At 47.5% G+C, this 14,017-nt stretch overlaps 1 protein-coding gene across 1 annotated transcript in view; it reads right to left on the reverse strand.

The window, feature by feature from the left end:
• Ppp2r2d (protein phosphatase 2 regulatory subunit Bdelta) overlaps nt 1-5,023 on the reverse strand; it is a 37,804-nt gene extending 32,781 nt beyond the window's left edge. The window contains exons 1-2 of the mRNA XM_059265059.1: nt 4,919-5,023; nt 4,744-4,836 (exon numbers count right to left, since the gene is read on the reverse strand). Of these exons, the coding sequence (XP_059121042.1) occupies nt 4,744-4,836; nt 4,919-4,925 (100 nt within the window). The 5' untranslated portion in view covers nt 4,926-5,023. The remainder of the gene's footprint in view (nt 1-4,743; nt 4,837-4,918) is intronic.
• Nucleotides 5,024-14,017: the final 8,994 nt, after the last annotated feature.

The following is a 14,017-nucleotide window of genomic DNA, read 5'->3' on the forward strand; positions in this document are numbered from 1 at the left end:
CATAACAACACTACTAAATAGACTCTATAGGTTGGATTTATTCTTCCTGTGTATGTGAGTGTGTGTAACAGTAATAAAAGAGGTCAAGAATCTGAGTAGTAGGGGGACATAGGAGGAATTGGAAGGGGCTGAGGAAGGTATAGACATGATATAAATGAAGAAAAGAAATTATTACAACAAAATAAACAAAAACACAAGGAATTTAAAATTTTGAGTTCTGACATGAAGAAACTGGCTGATCTTATGATACCAAGCTCAAAAACTTCAAACTCAACATAAGACTCTCCTTCATCAATTCCTCTCATTTCTTCTGGAAAAGCAACGAACACAAAAAGGGAGAGGCCCTGAGGGTCCCTGTGAGTGAGCTGACTCCAAGCTTGTTTCAAAAGTAGTAGGTGTCTGCCTTGTAGGGCTCCAGTTACAACTTGTCTGTGAGGCTTACTTTTTGATGTGAGGTTTGAGAAAACGACACTACACTTGAACGCTTTACTTCTGACTTTATCTGTTAAGTATCTCCCCCACCACACCCCTCTCTGGTTTTTTTCAAGACAAGGTTTCTCTGTGTAATTTTGGCTATTCTGGAACTTACTCTGTAGACCAGGCTGGCCTCAAAACTCAGAGATCCGCCTGCCTCTGCCTCCCAGAGTGATGGGATCAAAGTGTTCTACTACTCCAGGCTATAAACATTCCTTTTTAAAGCATGCGGTTTTCCTGTGTTTTCAAAGGCATTTTAGTTCAACTGCTAGTGGTACAATCTCTGCTAACGAACAGATAGATTCTGCAAGGGGTTTCCCCAGGGCTAGGTAAACCTGGTTACTAGAGCAGCAAAGCACACACAGGCTTTGGAAACAGGCAGCTTCTGTTCTAGTATGGCTATGGACCACTCTTTGTGCCTTGTTTGTGCATCTGAAACTGGGAAGAACGGCCTCTCAGATAGGTAAAGGTAAAATTAACTGTCACAGGCAGTGCTCCTGCACAATTTCTGGCACACAAAGCACTCGATGTTAGCTATCACTGCTTTATGGCTGGATCCTGTGCAAGGCCTAGGAAACAAGCCTTTAGGCTTGAGGACTCAGTGTACCAAGTACAAACATGGAAAAGGTTGTAATGTCATGCAATATTCACCTGCAGGAAGAATGTTCAGGAATAGAGAGCAGGAGCTGGTGATTGAATCACTGCACATCACAAAATCTGCCCAAATAATTAATCCCTAAAGCAGTGACTAAAGCCCAGTACTTGGAAGTCCCCTAGGTTTGCTATTTTGATTCTGGCTTCCTAGTCTACTCTCCAACAGGAGAAGGAGAGCCAATCATTACTGTCAGTCACTCTCACATCTGGCCATCAGTAGACAATTACTAATCTCCCTGTGTGCCCAGCTTGCTCCCATTTGCAGGCGTAAAGGACTCACCGACCACACAATGAAACCATGGTTTTGAGCAGAAATGGTGACTGGACTCACAGCAAAATCTCATTCTTATATACATAAAAGTAATCAAAGTGTGCACAGTTCAATACTGTATCAGGGGTTATTAGATTAAAAACAGGATACAAAAGCCCTTTCATCTTGCTCTGCCTGGCTTGTCTATTTACACCCTACCCTCTGTCCCCCATGATCTCTGGGTATTGCTTGCCAGGTCAGAAGACCTCAGACTTAATCTCTAGGACACATCTGACTGTCTATGCCCAGGACCAAAGAAAGACAAGCCAGGAGCAGTGCTACATGGAATTTTGCAGAGCTGAGCAAAAAGTCTCACAAGCTACAAGTTTCAACAGATAAATTTTGCCATACCTTAAGTTCTCAAATCCAAGCATCAGCACGCGAAATAAACCCCTTGAAATGCCACCTTTAATTATCTCTCACCAACATTTCTTCAAGCTTGAGTTTGGATAGGACTGGGGCAGTGATTCTTGTTGCTACAACAAGTCCTAGTTGCCAATGACTACCTTTGCCTTTTTAAACCATCACTGATAAATCAAACAATACCAGAGCTCTGTCTGACAAAAAGTGATGAAATTATAAATGATGGATTTTAAGAAGTATGTGTGTTAAAACAGAAAACTGTGAACATACAATTAAAAAGAAAAATACAGGTAATTATCAAAATATTATACACACATAAAAAAGACTTGCTAACTAAAATTTTAGATGTACTCAAAGTTTTACTATAATACAAAGGGTGGGCAGAGGCGGTGTGCACATGCCTTTAGTCTCAACACAACCTTTTATGGTGGGAGTTGGAAGCAAGCAGATCTCTGAGTTCAAGGCCAGCCTGGTCTACAGAGTTCCAGGACAGTCAAGGCTACACAGAGAAACCCTGTCTAGAAAAACAAAAAAACAAAATTTAAAACAAAACACAACACAAGAAGTTCTAATCAGTTTAACACAAGCAACAAAATATTTCTGTCAGTATTTATAAAGGAAAGAACGCCATTTTCCAAAGTATAAAGTCAGTTTAATTTCATTTAACTTATCAATGGAAACCAAACCAAACCATATAGAAACCAGAAATTAAGGCCAACCCACCTTCCTACCACCATTATTCCCATAGCTACAATAATCACAGAAGTAAGGCTGACCTGTCACCTACTTGGCACATGCAAAATGAAACACAGTAATACATTTTATGCCAACACAGAAGAAACAAAATCAATAAACTACTTCACATAAAAGTCATCTGGCTTCAATCTCAAACCACGTGTCTCTGCAACTTTTCGGAGAGCAGTTTCACCTGGTCTGGTCTTGTCTGTCCCCTGGGACCACAGACCTCCAGATGTTCTCAAGGATCATGAGTCAGGCCAGACACAGGCAGGAAGACACAGGGTGAAGGGGGAAACAAGAAGCAGGACAAGACATCTGAGAAGAGGCTGCTGGTGGCAAGGACAGTGGGTGGGGTGAACAGACTTCTTTCAAAAGAAAGGGAAAGGTCCATGTTTATCAGACGGCTGAACAAGTTTCAATGACTCTACTATAAAATGCTAATGCTCCAGTCTCTAAGAATGGATTCCACAACCCTCAAGCTCTCTTAGTTCCTTGTCTACTAAACTCCAGCCACAGCACATTTACAGCTGGGATTAGGGGAAAGACAAAGCAACAGATAAAGTCTTACGGAAAGCAGGGCATTGTGGTGAACGCCAAAGAATTCAAGGCCAAAGCCAGGTGTGGTGGTGTCCGCCTTTAATCCTAGCATTCCTGACATCCCACCCCTTTAATTCCAGGCAGAGGCAGGCGGATCTCTATGAGTTTGAGGACAGCCTGGTGTACAGAGCCGATTCCAAAACAGCCAGGGTTGTCACACAGAGAAATCTATCTTAAGAAACAAAAACAAAAAGAATTCAAGGCCAGCCTCAGAAGGAGTTTGAGGTTAATCTGGGCTACATGAAACCCTGTCTCAAAAACAAAACAAAACAAAACAAACAAAAAACAAAAACACTCCAAAAATATGTAAACAGATTTTAAGGAATAAGTGGGGAGGGGGGCTGGTCAGATGGCTCAGCAGGTAAAGTCATCTGCTGTTAAGCCTGATGACCCGAGTTCAATCCCTGGGACTCATAAGGTAAAAAGAATCAACTCCGATAAGTTGTCCTTTAACCCTGACCTGTGCAGGGTAAAGTACACACTCACACTCAAACACACACAATATAAATAAATAAAAGCGTAGAAAAGAAAGCTAAGTGTGCGCTTGACATTCCAGCACTTGGGCAGGATGGGGCAGACTCGATGGCCTTGGAGTTCAACGCCGGCCGGGGCTACAAAACCAAGAACATTTCTCAACCAACCAACCAACCAAAACAAACCCAAAAAACCCCGAGAACGAAGTCTGGAGGAGTGACTTGGAAAGAGCAGCAGAGGAAGAGAAGACACTTAGCAGTGGAATGCCACTACTGCAGAGCTTCGGGAGACCTCATGACCAAGAGATGGAAGCCCAGGGCTGACCAGTGTCTCTCTGGCTTGAGATTGGACTGCGCAGACTGGCACACCTACCTCCACTGAGGAGGGCACCCGGGGCACACAATGTCTCAAGAGTTCAGTCTCACACTGAATGGGGCCCAGAGACCAATAACCTTGCATGGATCTCTTTTTCCCTTGTACAGGCCCCAAAGAGACAAGAGTCCACGGTCCCCTTTTATAACACACGGGACCCTACATCAGTGTGTGAGACATGATTTACCCCACAGGGCCTCAAGACCAACGGCCATGCCCCTCCACCCCCCAACATATGGGCCTCATCTTACCCTACAGTACCAACTCTTAGCTCAATCCCAGGGCCACAGTCAGAGACCAGTGTCTACAGCCCTGCCTTCCTACAGACTCTGGGGGCCTGCATTCAAGACAGTTGTACACCCTAGACTCCAGAGACCTGTGGCCATAGACCTACCTACTTTACCCTGCATGGTTTGATCTGTGTCTCCCGCCTTACCTCCTCAGACTCCCCACAGCCTTCCGAGACTGGCCTCCACGGCCATCTGCCCACTGACCCCCCGAGGCTGGCGTCCACGGCCATCCCCCTAGAGCCTCCCAAGGCTAGCGTCCACTGCCGTCTCCCCAAAAGATCCCCGAGGCGGGCCTCCGCCGCAGTCTCTCCCCACGCAGGCTCCCTACAGCCGCCCCTCCCTCTCTTCAGCCGCTGGCCGGCCGAGGGTCTCCCAGGACAGCACCGGCCAGGAGGGCACAGGCGGCCGCATTCGGGCCGGCGGCTGAGCGTGACCTTGGCTCCCGGGGCTAGGGGGTCGATCGGGTCTCACCTTCCGCCACGTCCTCGTCGACAGCGCCCTTCACCTGCGAGAAGCACCACTGGAAGTCGTTGCCGCCCGCCGGGCAGCCGCCTCCTCCGGCTCCTGCAACACAGCGCGCCGTCAGGCCGGCCCCGCCCCGTCCCACCACCGTCCGTCCACCCGCTCGCTCGCGCACGGCTCTTACCTGCCATGGCGCGGGCGGGACGCGCCCAGCTGAGCGCGGCCGACCGAGGCGCTACGAGCGCTCAGCCTCGGCCGCCGCCGCCGCTCCCGCCGCCGCCGCCGCCGCCGCCGGGGAGGGAATTTTTTCCCTTTTCAAAATGGCGCCCAATGTCCGTCGCCCCGCTGGATGACGTCATCCCCCTCCGCCTCCTCCGACGGTCAGTGCCGCGGGGGCTGCCGGGAGCGCACCGTGCGCCGACTGCGTCTGCGCGAGCCGTCTTGAGGTTGGACACGCGTAGCCGCTGCAGGCCGTGAAAAGAACGTCTTGGAATAGTCCACCGGCAGGTACAGGTGGCCTTCTCGAATCGTGTTGAAGGCTAGGACGCGACGCCCCAGGCCTGCGTCTTTAAGGCCTTCAGACTTGCTTCTGCAGCCGGCTGGACTCGCTGCCCGTAGGCCCAGACCCTTCCCCACAGCTGAGCCAACCGAGCCGCGGAACCTCCGTGAATCTTCATAGAGAGCGCTCGGCAGTGGGCAGGCGGGGCCTCTGAGCCACCAGCATCTGGAGCCCAGCACCTGAGTGCGTAACTTTGCCCATCTCCCACGCTCTCTTGCCCCAGTATCTTTCTTAACCTCTGCGCACCGTTAGCATCAGAATGCTACTTCAGAGGGGTTCTTGATCTCTTAGTATAGCCCTAGGGAGGGCTTTTTTTTTTTGTCGATTTTTGCTTTATTTGTGGGTGTTTTTTTATTTTTTATTTTTTTAAAGCATAAAGAGGGATTATTCGCTGGTGGGCTTGACGTATTCGAAATCAACTTTCATAGATACTGTGAAGTTGGCAGTGGGCGTATTGTACCACTAGAGGGCAGTTGTTCCAAATCACAGCATTCTCCACTCCACAAATGCTGGTCTGCCTTTTAGCAGGCTCCTGCCTGTTCTCAAGTCTTGGCTGGAACGCTGCATGTGTAGAGTTGATTTCATCTGTCCTGGTGGAGGTTACTCCTCAATGGAGAAGAGACAATAAGGAAAACATGGCAGAGAAGGAGGGAAAGGAAAAGGAGCAGGAGAGTTGGCATCTTAAGAGAGCGATTGGAGGAGACAAGAGTGCAAACCCTGCGAAGTCTTGGGCAGCTGCTAGAAGTCGGAACGGCCAGTGCACACGCAGGTCCACCCAGACCTTTTCTTTTTTCGTTCTTTGAATTTATTCTTATGCAGTTACACACACACACACACACACACACACACACTCACACACACTTTTGGTCAGGGTTTTGCCATGTAATCCGAGGCTGGCCTCCACGACACCTAGCTTCCTGATTTGTTTAAGGGGCAGCAAGAAACCGGAGAAAATGGCCGAGGAAGGCTAGTAGTGGAGGCAAGGAGGTAGGGGCAGGAAGCCGTTTTCAGGAGGGTGGACTCTAATGAGATGGCTGGCTGTGGCCATGAGCTGGGGAGAGTCATGGTGGAACAGTGCCTTCCATCAGCAGCACCCAGGTTTGCTTCTGAAAGAAACTGCCTCTGCGGTAAGTAGGAGGATAAAATGAGGTGCAGGTGTCTGGGTGTGTGAGACTAATGGAGAAGAATAAGAGGGAGACATATGGGCATTGAAGGTGTGGGAGTAGTGACGGGTGACGCCCCAGAGCTTCAGGATTGTTAAGAGCACATGCATAATCATGGGAGCACATGCTGGGGAGGAGCTGACCCTGGGCAGCCGAAGAGACTTGAAGAAGGAATTCCAGGCCTTGGAAGGAGCATTCTGAGACTGCTTGCAGAACTGGGGTCTAAGTTAAGTTTATTTGAACTCATCCATATAGAGCATAGGTATCTCAAGTAACACCAGGTTAAATATTCCATTCTGCCAAATTGTAGCTGCATGTTTAAAACATGCCGTGAACAAAATGACTCCCACTGTCAGATGTGTGTCCATGTGCACTGGGATGCATCTGTATGAAGAATAGTAGTCTGAGTGTAAGTAGCTGCCCTAATAACTAGTGATGGGCAGTGTGTATCAGGAAATGAACTCTTGAGTAAAAAGAAGAGGGAGGAGAAGGATCAAGGAGGAAAGGGGGGCCGTGAGCACCCGGAGGAGGAGATAGCCATCACTACCACCCTTATTGCAACCAACCTGACATCACTGAAGTGAAGAATGGGGTATCACTCAGTTTCTGACGCTGGCACACATGGCTTCTGCACATTCTATCTGAAGCATCTGGAAAGCAGGCTCTTGCTGCTCTGCGCATCTGTCTGTGCATCAGCTCTAGCTCTGTCTTGGATGCAGCACTGTGACAATGAGCAGAGATTTAGATACCTAAAGAACCTCAACTTCTTTACCTCTTAAATGACTGTCCTTACGCAGCTCTCAGAGTCCCCTCTGCATAGCTGCACTGTGATCATTGGTGTGGTCACAAATCGTTAGATATTGAAGAATAGACTTTAATGCTGAACTGGCTCTTGTGGCTTGTTTTGAAGTACTGGGTCACAGTTTGACCTCTGTGTTGCCACTGTCTGGGGCTAGAATCCTTTTTTTCTTTTTCCTTTTTTTGGTTTTTTCCAGACAGAGTTTCTATATGTAGCTTTGGAGCCTGTCCTAGAACTCAGTCTGTAGACCAGGCTGGCCTCAGAGATCCACCTGCCTTACCTCCTGAGTGCTAAGATTAAAGGTGTGCGCCACCACCGCCTGGCTTACTAGAACCCTTCTTACAGTGACTTTGGATGAGTTTGACTTTGATCATTTTATTTTCTTTTTTAAATGGCAGTTTAATTAAATTTTTTTTTCATTGTTTTGTTTGTTTGAGACGAGAACTTACCATGTAGCCTTGGTTGTCTTGGAACTCTATGTAGACCAGGTTGGCCTCACTCAGAAACTCCTCTGCCTTTTCCTCCTGAGTGTTGGGATTAAAGGCTTGGACCACTGTTCTAGTTAGGGTTACTATTGCTATGATAAACACCATGACCTTTGGGGTTGGGGGTTACTTAACTTCCACATTGTAGTCCATCATTGAAAGAAGTCATGGCAGGAACTCAAACAGGGCCGGAACCTGGAATCAGGAGCTGATGCAGAGGTCATGGAGGGGTGCTGCATATTGATTTGCTCCTCATGGCTTGGTCAGCCTGCTTCCTTATAGAACCCAGGACCACCAGCCCAGAGGTGGCCACACCCACAGTGGACTGGACCCTTCCCTATCAATCACTAATTAAGAAAATGCCTAACAGGTTTGCTTACAGCCAGATCTTATGGAGACGTTTTCTCAATTAAGGTTCCCTCCTCTCAGATGACTTTACCCTGTATCAACTTGACATTAAATGAGCCAGCACAGGCCAAATTTATTTATTTATTTTTAATGTATGCATGTCTATGCTAAGGCCAGAAGAGTGTGTTGGATCCTCTAGTATTGGGAGTTACAGGAAGTTATAATTTGCCTGACATGGGTGCTAGGAACCAAATCAGGACCTATGGAAGAGCAGCAGAGCCATCTCCAGCCTCATCATTTTTTACTGCTTACTTTAATATGGAGTAGGATAGTACCTGCCTTTGTTCCCCACCTCCACTCTATCCCCACTTGCTTCTCTAGTCTCTATTTTCCTCCTCTAAGTGTGTGGTCCTGTCCTCATGTGAACTCCTGTGGGTCATTATTATTATTATTATTATTATTATTATTATTATTATTATTTGTTTGTTTTTTTGAGACAGGGTTTCTCTGTGTAGCTCTGCGCCTTTCCTAGAACTCGCTTTGGAGACCAGGCTGGCCTCAAACTCAAAGAGATCCGCCTGCCTCTGCCTCTGCCTCCCGAGTGCTGGGATTAAAGGCGTGCGCCACCACCGCCTGGCTCTTGTGGGTCATTCTTTAGAGACCTTAAGTTACTGTGCTTAAGGTCTCTAAAGAATGACCCACGGGAGTTCTGGCCCCTGCCTTCTTTGGTCTTAAGGTCTCCACAGCAATAGTAAGTAATGATTAAAACAAATACTGTCTGTTGAGTGAGACTGATTTAGTCTCTGTGCACAGGAGCTCAGAGTCCATCAGGAGCAGGTCATCTTTGAGTCATATCTGTCTGCTATGTAAGGAGGGGGACAGGAGGGAGTCTGTGAGAGCTCAGCAAAGAGTAGGGATCTGGGCTTTAGCCAGAAAGGTGGGTGCTGAGGCTATTGGGGGAGCATCAGGGAGCTTGATGGGTGGTAAGGGTTGAGGAAGCAATGAGAGGACAGAGAGGGTGAGGAAAGTTCAGTGTCTTTGACGTGGGAGTGGAATGGCATTCAGATGAGACTATCTTCTTTGGGGAGCAACATGGAGACCTAAGGAACTGGCTCCACCCACACATCCAGGGGAGCACCCTCCAAGAGGCCTCTGCTGCAGGAAATGGGACCTCAGGAGAAGCTATGGATTGTTCTGGTGGTGCTCACCCTGTATTCTCTTCAAGCTCTCCTGTGCCATAAATCCAAGGAGTCTGAGAACCTCGAACCTGGAGAAGAAGTCCAGGCCTCTGCAGCACACGTGTCTTGTAGAGGGTGAAGCATCAGGGCAGCTACCACCTTGGGCTGTGACACAGACTTGAGTCCCTATACTGGATAGTCAGGTAGCCAATGCAGGTCAGCCACGAGGATCATGGTTAACAGGAGTCTCCAGTTTCTTAAAAGGTTCTGTTTCCAAAGCTCTTTGACTCTGTTAATAGGAATTCAATGGGAGTAGCAGTATTGTCAATCATGGTCTAATCTCAGGTAAGACTGTAGAAACTTGGTTGACTCATGTAGCTATATGCCAGCACTAACTTCAGTCTAAGCTACCATCCTGATTCAGACTTTGGAGCTCCTTGGGGCTGGGCAGGAACCTGGGGGAGAAGGCAGGTGAGCACAGAGAAGCCCTGGGGACAGGCAGGAGCAGGAGTCCTGGGACAATTATACTTTGCTGTAGTTGCTACCCAGTTGCCAGCCTCCTTGCCTGGAATCCCTGAGATTGCTCCTGGCCAGATTCCAGTGACACTTCTGGAATCTCTAGGTTGTCACCCAAGGTATCAAAAGCAGGTGCATTACCTAATATGTACCCATTGGATTTGGAAGATGTTCCTCGTATCTGTGCATGTGTGTCATTGGCAATTCAGAGGCCATTGAAGAGCTTAGTGTATGATTCAGGCACTTACTGCTAATCTCTCCCCACACTCTAGACATAGCATCCTGCCTAGGAGTGGAGACTCAGCACCAAGTTCATAACTTTCAGGATCCACAAGTCCTGGTATCAGTAGAAAGCACTTGCCTTACCACTTACCTGCGTTAGTTCAGGAACTCCCGAGGCCATGATGTTAACCAATGGGAGTGCATCAGCTCCCTCTGCTGCCCTCCATGGTGCTGTTCCTCCCATCTCTAAAGGGGAGGCAGAGGTAGAAGCAGAGGGCTGAGACCAGCTGTCCTTGTTGACATAGGGTGCAGCTTGGTTTGTTCATCTTGAGCTGATACACAGATATTCAGGCATGTCTCTGTTCTATATTTTGGAGCAACACAGCAGGCCCTAAATTAGGAGCAGAGCACAGACTTCACTGAATCCATGCACAGCAGGTCTCTGGTGTAGAGGCTTGTGAAAACTTTTCCTCTCTAAATTTGGTAGATACCTGTGCATTTTCTTTTTTTTTTTTTTTTAACTGTCAGCTATTTGAATTTTTTTTGAATTTTTGACTCACATATTTTAAAGTGAGAGAAAAACACTTGCTCATTTTGAGTGCTTTTCTGAAAAAAAAATTCACAGATGGGGATAACTTCATTTCAAAAATAAAAATACAGCTTCCCAATATTCTGCAATACGTCTTTGTTCTCTAAATTACAAAATCAAGGCAGCTTGAGAGCAGTGCAGAGCCGGAATGGCAGCAGAAGGCTTGGAACTGGAGGCACACTCAGTTCAGCGACTTGCAGGTTTTCTTCACTGGGAACCTATTGGAACTTAAATTATGCACAATAAATGTCACATCTTCCCCCATTTATCTTAGTAACTTAGGAATCCTGTATATTGGGAAAAGCTCTTTGTACATCAAAGCTCCTTAACAATGTGAGTTGTCTCATCTTCTCGTGGGAGGAAATGTCAGCTTGATTGATGTGATCTGGGGAGTGAAGGCTGCTCTGAGGAGAGCCCCAGTGCACAGTCCTCTCTTCTGCCTCAACTCTGATTGCTTGCTCTGTGGAAAGCCCTTTTAGGGCAGCCTCTTCATATTAGCACCTGACATTTACCCCATGAGTCACCGTTAGAAACACACCACCACCAGGAACAGAACCCACATGAAGCCTAGTGACTCATTGTAGCTGAATCTCCTGCCCATCCAGAACAAGGAAGGGACAGGTATGCAAGAATATGTTCTTCAAAACTTAACCCAAGGTGACCCCATGTCCTGTCCTCTGATCCCTTAGAACTAACACAGGAGCTTGGTCTTAGGAACTTGACAGTAGCTGCTGGGACTTAGCCTAATGTGAGTATCTAGCTGGAGCAGCGCTCCCCACCACCACACTCCAGTGCAGCAGCTAGGTGAATATAGAGGGTGTCACCCTAGTGGCTAAGGCCAGGAGCCCAACAGAGTCAGGAACCAAAGCTTCTGCTCCACCAGATTGGAAGACTCACCTCCCTCCCTCTCTTTCTTGTAAGTCTCATGTGGGCCAGTCTGACCTTGGTCTCCATGTAGTCCAGGATGATGTTGAACTCCTGGGCCTTCTTGCCTCTGTATTCCTAATGCTGGGATCACAGGTGTGCACACAGGTATATACTGACAAATGTGTGCCACCAATGCTTCTCTGAACTAGTTTCTTCATCATCAATAGTTAGGAGTAACAGTTCCTAGCTTAGCATAGGGAGTTAGGAGGGTACCAGAAAGTAAACTAAAATTCTACATAAACCTTATTTGTGGCCTCAATGAGAGATATTTTTGTTAGTGAGCTTCAGAGAGGTGGGAATCATTTATGGGTCCTAGTCCACACCCCCCCCACACACCCATAGACACACACACACACACACACACACACACACACACACACACACATAGAAGTACCAGATGTGGTCCTTTCTTCATCAGGGAGCTGCTGCCCTCTGCTGGTTGAGACAGTGGAAGCAGCTCAATGCCTACCTTGGAAGTCCTGGAAGAGACCGAGGTGATGGGGAGGTGATTGGAATTCTGTTTTCACAAAAGCATCCTGGGAGCAGAAATCTCTTGAGATCAGAAACTGAGCCCTACCCCATAAGTTGACAGAATCTTTACACACTCACAAACACACTGTAAAATCCTAGACAGAAACCTCTTAGCCTTTTGAGTAGGGGTGAGGTCATTAGGATGCATAGACATGCCCTGTCCCTGACCTTTGGCCTTGTCTCTCACCTGCTGCCAGAGATGGGGGAGTGGGAGGAAGAAGAAGGGAGAGCAGGAAACAGTGAATGGAAACAGGGCAGGTGTGTTTTTGTGTGTGCGTGTGTGCGTGTGTGCGTGTGCGCGTGTGTGTGTGTGTGTGTGTGTGTGTGTGTGTGTGTGTGTGTGTGTACACAAGTTTGCATTTCTTGACAGACCTGGCCCAGTCACCCTCACAAAGCAGAACAGGTCTGCCCTACGGGGTTCTGGGGAAAATGCAATGGCTGCCTCTAAGGCGTGGCTGATGGTTCTGTGTCTGGCTCAAGGATGAGACTTGGGCTCAGGTCTTCACAGGAGACCCATCTGGCCTTCAGCCAGACATCTTGTTTGTGACTGTGAAGTTTTGATAAACATGACCCATGTCCTTGGAAAAACATACCCCATGTACTTGTGGTTTATTACTATTTTGATGTAGAAATCAAGTGTCAACTCAGAAGAGAAGCAATAGTGCCCCTGTACTGGTGGAGCAGGAAACTTAGGCTGACCAAGGCTTTTGGTCTGAGCTCGGGGCTATGTCTGCTCTCAGGTCTAAGCTGTCTTGGTTCTCCCAGGGCAGAAGCCAAGCCCACAAGTTCTTTTGGGAGACAGACTCGATCTGGCAGCTTCTGCCCTAGCTTTTCTCTGAGCTGGAATGTCCGGCTGACCCTTCTTTAGTGATCTCTGTCCCCCTCAGCCCTTCTGTCAACCATCTGCAGGAGTCATCCTAAGAACCCAGCAGAGGCAGGCAGATCTCCGAGTCTGAGGAGAGGTTGGTCTATAGAGTGAGTTCCAGGACAGCCAAGGTTACACATAGAAAAATCAAAACGAAAACAAACAAAAAATGCCAGCATCTGTCTGATACTACTCTTAGTGAAACTTCCCATGATTCCTCTCGAAATGTGAGAGCCTCTCTAAACCTTACCTAGATGCTGAAGCCAGCCAGGGGGCCTAAGGCCCCCTTATGCCTTCTTGTGATCTCATATGCCATTTCTCCTTAGACTAACCCTTTCCCGTGCTGACTGTTGAGGCTGATATATCTATGCTTCCATTCCCTGAACTGTGAGTGAAGCCTCATTGAGACATGAGGTTTTGGATATAATCAAGCTGAGAGGCTTTTAAAATCTTTATTTATTATATATTGGTGTAAATATTAAGGCCTGGAACTTCCAGATCAAAGCTGGAATGGCTACCCACTACAATTATATATGGGTATTTTGTTTGCATTATGTCTGTGTATCACCTATGTGTCTAGTGCTTGTAGGGCAGCCAGGGTTCAGTTAACTGCTGAGCCATCTCTCCAGTCCCTAGTTGAGGGTCTTGAGATGATAACATGGTTATCTGGAGCCCCTGATAGTGTGGAAAGTAATTTTGTTGTAGAGGTAAAGGGAGAAAAACAGAGGAGCAGATGAGATGGAGACTGAGGGGGCCACTGCAGTGATGTCCTCTAGTTGTCTCTGTGGCTAGAAGGCAGAAGGAAGGACCTTAGAACTTCTGGAAGGTGCCTAGCTGAGCCCACAGTGAGGCTGGTTGTGAACATCTGGTATCTTGAGCTGAGGGAGGGTACACTTTTGTTGCTGAAAGTCATGAAGTCTGGCAATTGGTTACAGTAGCAGGATGACCAGTATACCAACCAGCCCTCTTTTTCTGGGTGCCTCTGTGTTTTGACACTAGCTCTTTACCAGGGATATTTTTTTATTTCATTTTTGAGATTATAAAAATTATAACATTTCTCCTTTCCCTTTCCTCCCTCAAACCCTCTCATGTACTCCTCCC

This window comes from Peromyscus eremicus, chromosome 1, assembly GCF_949786415.1.
Source record: "Peromyscus eremicus chromosome 1, PerEre_H2_v1, whole genome shotgun sequence".
Taxonomy (NCBI): Eukaryota; Metazoa; Chordata; class Mammalia; order Rodentia; family Cricetidae; genus Peromyscus; species Peromyscus eremicus.